Raw genomic sequence first — 10,000 nt, forward strand, 5'->3', positions numbered from 1 at the left:
TTTTAAAAAGAAAGTCAAATCTTACCTTCATTTAAATTATTTATCATGAGGTTTCTGATGTGTGGTGAAAAAACGTCTGATTTTCGTCTATTTTAATGTGATCTACCTTAATGTTAGCCATGTAATATACCGTAATATATAACTTAGTTTTCAAGATTTTTCTCTATTCTGTTTATTATTGTTTTCATTTCATTTTAATTATAATTTTTCTTCTTGTTATTTAGTTTTGTAAGCAGATATTGTTGTCTATATTTTTTTTGTTTAATTTCTTTTCTTTTCAGTATATGTTATGAAATGTTTTAATAATTAATAATTTAATGTCTGATTAAATGTTGTCTTGGACCCCAGGAAGACTAGCTGGTCGTCTAGGCGTCAGCTAATGGGGATCCTTAGAATAAATACAATATCAACCTAACCCTCCCCAGGACCCCCGCTGGCTGGCAGCTGTAATCGCAGTTGGCCTTTTAATGTCACTGCCATTAAAAGCCACTTATCCACATTCACCTGTCCAGCACCATTGATGAAAGTCCCATATAAACGTTGTCTAGAAAGGTCAGACGCCATTACTTAATGGTCAGAGTGTGGGGGGGGGCTTCCAGCGCACCGCCACCATTGTCTTTGCAGCCGCGAGCCCGGCAAGGACTATTCCTTTTCAGACATTTTGAAATGTGGAGTGAAGAAGTGTAATTTAGTCATTTAGCTTTTAGCTTATATATATATATATATATATATATATATATATATATATATATATATATATATATATATATATATATATATATATATATATATATATATATATATATATATATATATATATATATATATATATATATATATATATATATATATATATATATATATATATATATATATATATATATACACATACTGTATATGTACATGTACTTTTCATTGTAATTTCTAGCTGCCTAATTGACTACAGATGGAAATTAATCATTGGGCTACAATCTGGCACTTTTAAGGTTGGCTGTGTGAGTGTGTGTGTGTGTGTGTGTGTGTGTGTATGTGTATGTGTGTGTGTGTGTGTGTGTGTGTGTGTGTGTGTGTGTGTGTGACGGACTCACTGGACGCTGGGTTGGCTGTGAAGTATTTGATCATGGAGCGCTGCAGAGACGGCACCCTCCAACACAAGAACACGATGAAGTTCACTGCAATGATCCCTGGGAAAAAAAAATACAACAACAGAGACAGAGAGGAGGAGATGAACCAGGTCTGTGACTCTGTCTGTCAGTGTGTGTGTGTGTGTGTGTTTGTGTGTGTGTGTACTTGTATGTGTGTGTGTGAGTATGTGTTGTGTGTGTGTGTGTCTGTGTCTGTGTCTGTGAGTGAGTGAGTGAGTGAGTGTGATACAAATTAGAGTTGAAGCAGGATGGAGGATGTCTCACCTGTGACCGTCCTCTGACCCTCACTCAAGCTGTTCCACCATTGGTTGATCTGAAAAACACAAACGGCCAATCAGGGCTCAGAACACTGAGATAACGTCCATAAAAAAACAACTTGTAAAGGCTTTGTAAAAAGCCTTAAACCAGGGTCTCTGCAGGCTCCAGGAAGGATGAAAGTTAGGAGGATTCAGTTTCCTGTCCCAGAGGAGAGAAGAAACTAGAAAATATTCACATTTAACGATATGACATCACGCTAGTTTACCTTTCTTTTCATAAAGAAATGACTGGTAAAATGATTCGTTATCAAAACATTTGGAGATGAATTTAATGTGTGAATGTGTGTGTGTGTGTGTGTGTGTGTGTGTGTGTGTGTGTGTGTGTGTGTGTGTGTGTGTGTGTACAGTGGGGCAAAAAAGTATTTAGTCAGCCACCAACTGTGCAAGTTCTCCCACTTAAAAACATGAGAGAGGCCTGTAATTTTCATCATAGGTACACTTCAACTATGAGAGACAAAATGAGAAAACAAAATCCAGAAAATCACATTGTAGGATTTTTAATGAATAAATTGGTAAATTCCTCGGTAAAATAAGTATTTGGTCACCTAGAAACAAGCAAGATTTAACTTCTTCTTTAAGAGGCTCCTCTGTCCTCCACTTGTTACCTGTATTAATGGCACCTGTTTGAACTTGTTATCAGTATAAAAGACACCTGTCCACAACCTCAAACAGTCACACTCCAAACTCCACTATGGCCAAGACCAAAGAGCTGTCAAAGGACACCAGAATCAAAATGATCACAAGAACGGTGAGCAAAAATCCCAGAACCACACGGGGGGACCTAGTGAATGACCTGCAGAGATCTGGGACCAAAGTAACAAAGGCTACCATCAGTAACACACTACGCCGCCAGGGACTCAAATCCTGCAGTGCCAGACATGTCCCCCTGCTTAAGCCAGTACATGTCCAGGCCCGTCTGAAGTTTGCTAGAGAGCATTTGGATGATCCAGAAGAGGATTGGGAGAATGTCAGATGAAACCAAAATAGAACTTTTTGGTAAAAACTCAACTTGTCGTGTTTGGAGGAGAAAGAATGCTGACACCATACCTACTGTGAAGCATGGGGATGGAAACATCATGCTTTGGGGCTGTTTTTCTGCAAAGGGACCAGGACAACTGATCTGTGTAAAGGAAAGAATGAATGGGGCCATGTATCGTGAGATTTTGAGTGAAAACCTCCTTCCATCAGCAAGGGCATTGAAGATGAAACGTGGCTGGGTCTTTCAGCATGACAATGATCCCAAACACACCGCCCGGGCAATGAAGGAGTGGCTTTGTAAGAAGCATTTCAAGGTTCTGGAGTGGCCTAGCCAGTCTCCAGATCTCAACCCCATAGAAAATCTTTGGAGGGAGTTGAAAGTCCGTGTTGTCCAGCGACAGCCCCAAAACATCACTGCTCTAGAGGAGATCTGCATGGAGGAATGGGCCAAAATACCAGCAACAGTGTGTGAAAACCTTGTGAAGACTTACAGAAAACGTTTGACCTCTGTCATTGCCAACAAAGGTATAACAAAGTATTGAGATGAACTTTTGTTATCCACCATAATTTGCAAATAAATTCATTAAAAATTCTACAATGTGATTTTCTGGATTTGTTTTTCTCATTTTGTCTCTCATAGTTGAAGTGTACCTATGATGAAAATTACAGGCCTCTCTCATTGTTTTAAGTGGGAGAACTTGCACAATTGGTGGCTGACTAAATACTTTTTTGCCCCACTGTACTGAGACTCTGAAAATTCCCCCAGAAGCAGCAGAGAGTTTTCATATTCAGGCTGAGAAACAGGCTGTTGCTGTTTTTTGCTTGATTTGCTAAATTCTACGATGGCTAAGGAACTCTTTTGATGACTTTTGTAGGGCTTCATGTCAACAACAATGCTACAAAAAGCAATACATTTACAAAAAGGTTACAAATGTCTGAGAAAGCCATAAAAAAGTTGGAACAAAAACAACAAACATGAGGAAAACAGCTACCAAAATGTAAAAAAAAAAAACAGAAGTGACCTTCAGAAACAAAAGCACGTCAGTAAACTTTCCATGTCTGGCCCTTGGAGTGATTCTTTTTTTCCAGTGTGGCCCTCTGGGAAAATGAGTTTGACACCCCTGGCCTAAACAATAGGTGGTATCAATGAAATTGACCTCATCGTGAGCACCAGAAGACCTTTGTGAACGTATCGATATAAAATGTATGAACTGGGAACGTCTGGAAGAAGCCCCGGTCACACAGACTTCCAACTCACACCTCCGGTGGAGCTTTTCTGGCTTCCCTGTGGAGGCAGGGGGGCATTGACACCTGAGCTGAAGCTGAAGTCCCAGGGTCTTAGGTGCCCCAAGGGGCATTAACCCTCGAACACCTCGGTGAACACCGGTGGTCAGGGAAGCCGTCCGACTGAAGAAGTCTTTCCAGGATAAGTTATCCCAGAGGACTTCGGAGTTAGCTGCACGGTACCGACGAGCACAAAGGGCTGCAGCCTCTGCAGTCTAGGAGAAGTTCAGCAAAGACATGGCGAAGGACTTTCAGTCGGCACCCAAGGTGAAAACCGTTCACCATCTCAGGAGGGGGAAACGGAACCATCCGAGCTGTGTGCAGTAAGGAGGGGACGCTGTTGACCTCAACTGAGGACGTAATAGGGAGGTGGAAGGAGCATTTTGAGGAACTCCTAAATCCAGCTAACATGCCCTCCATGGTAGAGGCAGAGCTGGAGGATGACAGAGAGAGACACACACACACACACACACACACACACACACACACACACACACACACACACACACACACACACACACACACACACCTCTCTTATCTCTGGATGTTTCCTCTCCTCTCTGAATAAGGTGTGTATGAAGTCACATCAGCCTCTGTGGTTTCAGAGTCATGTAGAGGACATTGATTACTGGATAGAGAGCTGATGCTGCAAAGTTTCCTCTGATGATGAGATAAAGAAGTCATGTGTGATACCAGATAAAGAGCAGCAGCTGATGAGGGTTGGTGTAGAGCGTATATGAGCTGAGTGGTGTCAGTGTTTGTCGACCTCGGAGCAGAATGGCTGCAGTCACAGAGCTCTCCTTCCTGCTGTTTGCTCTCATCAACAACATCCATGCACAAGAACGGATCATCATCCGACGGGAAAGGACTTACACCTTCAAGCTCCCCGAGAACACCAACTCCTGCCTGATCTCCAGATGTGTTGGTGAGGAGAAGCTTGTCCTGTGGAACACCTCTGACCTCTGGTCCAACAGCTCCTCAGTACCTGAAGACCTTAAACGACGACTTGTCAGCTCGGTGGAAACTTCTTCTTACACCATCCTCAACCTGACCCATTCAGACTCCGGCCGGTACCGAGAGGAGTATTGGACTGAGGGCAACCTGATGCATGACAACAACATCCCTATTACTGTTTGTGCTTCAACAGGTCGGAGATTTATTCCAGTGAGACTTGGAGAAACAGTGGACGTGCCATGTTGGGGAGCAGCTGATAATCTGGATATCCAGTGGCTCAAACGGGACTCTAGATATGAACAAGTAACATGGAGCAGAGTTTTTGGGGACAAGACGACATCAGTGATAGACAATGTTAGAGGAAGATACCAAGTGGTGACAAACACATCAGCTCTTCGTGTTTCCAACGTCACATTAACAGACTTTGCATACTACATCTGTCTGGGGATGAACCAACAGCAGTGTGTTAGCAGTCAACATGTACAGTTGTTACCGCATGAGATGATCTACGGCTCAGTGGGAGAGAGCGCTGTGTTGCCGTGCACTATCATTGACTCCACTGATGACCAGCCCCCACGTTGGTCTAATCGGTTATCTGACCTAGAACTACACAACCAGACTGTTCCTTCAGTAGACCAAAACTACTCGCTGGTGTTTTCATCTCTAATGTTAAATCACTCAGGTTGGTATGTCTGTGAAGCCTCTATGAGAGAGCATGAGTATGAGCTGGTGGTGTGTCCCATATTTGGCCCCCCTGCTGTAGAGCTCTTCTCAGAGGGAGAAGAAGTCACTCTCAGATGCACAGATTGGGGAGAGGGTAAGGGGCATGGTTGGTTTATCAAGTCGAACCGAACAGAGGGAAGAATCTTTAGTGTAACGACTTATCAGAGCATGAGCAGAGTGAGCAGGTATAATAATGGGAGCCTGGTTATCTCTAATGTCTCAGTGGGAGACGCAGGGGAGTACTGGTGTGCAGTTTCAGACCTAAATGATTATCAGTGTGTGTCAACAGAGAGAACTGTGTTGGTGTACATGGAGCCCTTTGGGATTTACTCCACCTTCTTCAAAGTGCGATGCTCAGTGCTCAGTGTCCTGCTGCTGATGCTCTGTGCTGCTGTAGTCACTGTGAACGTGAGGACACGGAGAGGAGCGCAGCTTTCACCTCACACACACACTTAATATGCATATATGATCATTTCATAACTGGCTTTAATACAGCCTGCTATACACTGGCTTTAAAACAAGAGATGGGATACATTCATGCAGAGAAAACATTTAAACTAGAACACAAAAGACAGAGAGAGAGATTACAAAAACAACAAACAGAAATGATGGGAAATAAGACATAAATACCTAAATGATTATTACTATAATAATATAAAATAAGTTCTGAATGTTAGAAGTGAACCTGTGATCCTGACAGGCTCCGTATTAGTATGTTGTGTATATATGTAGATGATATTATATTGTATATATCTTGAGTGAGTTGATCTTTTCTTGATGTTGTTGTGGATGCGTGTTATTGGGTGCGTGTGTATGCGTGTGTGTGTTCTAGATGTGTTATTTTAAATCTAAAGATTATGTGATGTTGTATATTATATATGAAGGAATATGAATTGTCTTTAATGCATTTATAATAGTTGTATCTTGCAGTGTTGTCAGTGTTATAAACTTGTCATTATATCTTGGTCTATATCACTATAATTCATCATCTGTTTAATAAACATTATTAATGAACATTAAAACTGTTCTGGTTGTGATTTCTGAATAATTATTATAAGCAACATATATCTGGGTCTGTAAAATGTTTCTTATGTTCTTTCTAGAGCACATTTAAACACGCATTAATCTGACCAAAGGGCTGAATAAAAGAACATTAAAGAGACACAGACACACACACACACACTTAAGCAGGATACCTATATGTAAAGACCCCAATAGGCCTTTTACGCACTTCCGCATTTTTCGACCGGAAATACGTCAATGAAGTATATTAGAACTTCCTGTTATTGTAGCAGCAGATACGAAAAAAGGCGGATTCAAAGAGTCGCGACTAGAGCCCCTTTTACACACCCTCCACTGCAGCCTCTATGCATTAGTTACACACTCGTCGCTTAACTCACTGCTACCAGCTCATTTATCATATTCTGTTCTCACTCGTTCACACTTTCCATCTGCCCGGTTATGCACAACTGTTTTTTTTTTTTACTTACAACTGACTCTTTCAACATTTATAGAGTCTGTCTATTCATGCATATTGTTATCCCTAAAATACATTACCACCTAAGCCATTTTGACTCTTCACTACACAGCATTTTACATAGACTGTCTTTCATACTTATTGTGTTATCACTGAACTACATCACTAACTGTATATTGACTCTTCACTACATCTCAGCAGCGTTATAGAGCGTCTATTCATATATTTTTGTTATTACCTTATTCACTCTCGCATATCCTCCGATTTACTTACCCCTCCCTTTGCGACAGATTTGTACGTAGCCTATTGCATTATGCATTCTTCTACTGTATTTAATGTAAAACGGTTAAGTTGTCCCGCACGCTGATGCTTTTCTTTGCCAGCTCGTCAATTAATTATAAATGTTTAACTCGTGTTTCTTTTTATTTATTTATTCATACGTAATGTGTTTGAAGTAGAGCGGAAGATCTTTGCCCGAACCCGACGGTCTTAATTTCTATTATTTTACACGGGCTCGGGCTTGCGCTTCGGGTTGCATGGTAAGTGAGGGGTCAGCTGATGCGTTTCGATTAGCGTGAAAATGGATCCTGAGGAGGTGAAACGGAGGCTGGTCTCTGGAGGACTTCGCATATTTCTTTGTTCCAACTTCCTATAGCCTCCGTTAGTCGTGAATAAATTATGTTAAAAACATGTATAAATGACTCATTTTATACGAAAGACAAAGGAGCTGTGTGTGTGTTTTCTTTCTCTCCCTTTGCGCCCGCGGTGCGAAGCGTGTGTCAGCGCTATTCTCCGACACTCTAATCACTGCTGATAGACGGCCTTTACAGTCGGGCTGTATGTGAGATCTGGTTGTGAAAGAGGACAACAAGCTCTACGAGCACAGCACCGTACACCTCAACTGGTTCATCAGAACACACCTGACAGCTCAACAACATCCCAAACACTCGTGACATGGCGATTGTAAACAAGGCTATAGAATCTGTATGTATCTTTGAGGTAGGCTGTGTGGGTGTGTGTGTGGCTGTGTGTGTGTGTGTGTGTGTGTGTGTGTGTGTGGGTGTGTACATGCATGTGTGTGCGTCTGTGTGTGTGTGTGTGTACATGTACGTATGTATGTGTGTGTGTGTATGCGTGCTTGTGTGTGCGTGTGTATGTGTGTATATATGTATGTGTGTTTGTGTACCTGTGTGTGCCAATGGGTATGTGTGTGTGTATATATGTATATGTGTGGGTGTGTGCCTGTGTGTGTGTCTATATGTATGTGTGTGTCTATATGTATGTGTGTGCGTAGGGTATTTTTACAATAACTTTGAATGCAGCACGAGTTTCAAGTGAACACAACATCTGTGTTGTTTTTCCGACAGCAGCAGCTGCAGACTGTCCTACGTTCCTCTCCAGTGAAACACAAACACACACACACACACATATATACAGTACACACACACACACACACACACACACATATACAGTACACACACACACACACACACACACATATACAGTACACACACACACACACACATATATACAGTACACACACACACACACACACACACACATATATACAGTACAGACACACACACATATATACAGTACACACACACACACACACACACACACACACACATATATACACACACACACACACACACACACACTACACACACACACACACATACAGTACAGACACACACATATATACAGTACACACACACACACACACACACACACACACACACACATATACAGTACACACACACACACACACACATATATACGGTACACACACACACACACACACACATATATACGGTACACACACACACACACACACACACACACACACACACACACACACACACACATATATACAGTACACACACACACATATATACGGTACACACACACACACACACACACACACACACACACACACACACACACACACACACACACACACACACACACACACACACACACACACACACACACACACACACACCTGTTAGCTACCAAACCAACCCCCGGATGTCAGAGCGTTCTCACCTCTTTGCGGACGTCTCCGCGTTTCTGCGGCCGCAGCTTCTCCAGCCAATCAGCTCGCAGCTCGTCGAAGTAGCTCTGGACTCGGGACTTGAGGGACTCGTACTGCCAGATGGCGGCGGCGCCGAACGAGCAGCCTGTGAACTGACGTGGAGTTAGTCAGACAACGTACGAATAAAAGCATCGATATCGGCGTGTGTGTGTGCTGTATATATGTGTGTGTGTGTGTGTGTCTGTGTATGTGTGCTGTATATATGTGTGTGTGTGTGTGTGTGTGTGTGTGTGTGTGTGTGTCTGTGTGCTGTATATATGTGTGTGTGTGTGTGTGTGCTGTATATGTGTGTGTGTGTGTGTGTATATGTGAGTGTGTGTGTGTATATGTGAGTGTGTGTGTCTGTCTATGTATGTATGTGTGTCTGTGTCTATGTGTGTGTGTGTGTGTGTGTGTGTGTACTGTATATGTGTGTGTCTATGTGAGTGTGTCTGTGTGTGTGTGTGTGTGTGTATATGAGTGTGTGTGTGTGTGTGTATACGTGAGTGTGTGTATCTGTACTGTATATGTGTGTGTGTGTGTATCTGTACTGTATATATATGTGTGTGTGTTTGTATTTGTACTGTATGTGCTTGTCTGTGTGTGAACATGTACTGTATATGTGTTTGTGTCTGTGAGTGAGTGTGTGTGTGTGTGTATCTGTACTGTATATGTGTGAGTGTGTGTGTATCTGTACTGTATATGTGTGTGTGTTTGTATTTGTACTGTATGTGTGTGTCTGTGTGTGAACATGTACTGTATATGTGTGTGTGTTTGTATTTGTACTGTATGTGTGTGTCTGTGTGTGAACATGTACTGTATATGTGTGTGTGTCTGTGAGTGAGTGTGTGTCTATCTGTACTGTATATATGTGTGTGTGTGTGTGTGTGTGTGTATCTGTACTGTATGTGTGTGTGTGTGTGTGTGTCTGTACTGTATATATATATATATATATGTGTGTGTGTGTGTGTCTATCTGTACTGTATATATGTGTGTGTGTGTGTGTGTGTGTGTGTGTGTGTGTGTGTGTGTATCTGTACTGTAT

The 10,000-nt window shown here is 42.0% G+C and overlaps 1 protein-coding gene across 1 annotated transcript in view; it reads right to left on the reverse strand.

Annotated features, from left to right (window-relative positions):
• parlb (presenilin associated, rhomboid-like b) overlaps positions 1-10,000 on the reverse strand; it is a 17,747-nt gene that overhangs the window by 4,490 nt on the left and 3,257 nt on the right. Inside the window, exons 3-5 of the mRNA XM_028573609.1 lie at positions 8,928-9,068; positions 1,410-1,458; positions 1,089-1,184 (exon numbers count right to left, since the gene is read on the reverse strand). Coding sequence (XP_028429410.1) covers positions 1,089-1,184; positions 1,410-1,458; positions 8,928-9,068 — 286 coding nt within the window. The remainder of the gene's footprint in view (positions 1-1,088; positions 1,185-1,409; positions 1,459-8,927; positions 9,069-10,000) is intronic.

The sequence above is a fragment of the Perca flavescens genome, chromosome 3 (genome assembly GCF_004354835.1).
Source record: "Perca flavescens isolate YP-PL-M2 chromosome 3, PFLA_1.0, whole genome shotgun sequence".
NCBI lineage: Eukaryota > Metazoa > Chordata > Actinopteri > Perciformes > Percidae > Perca > Perca flavescens.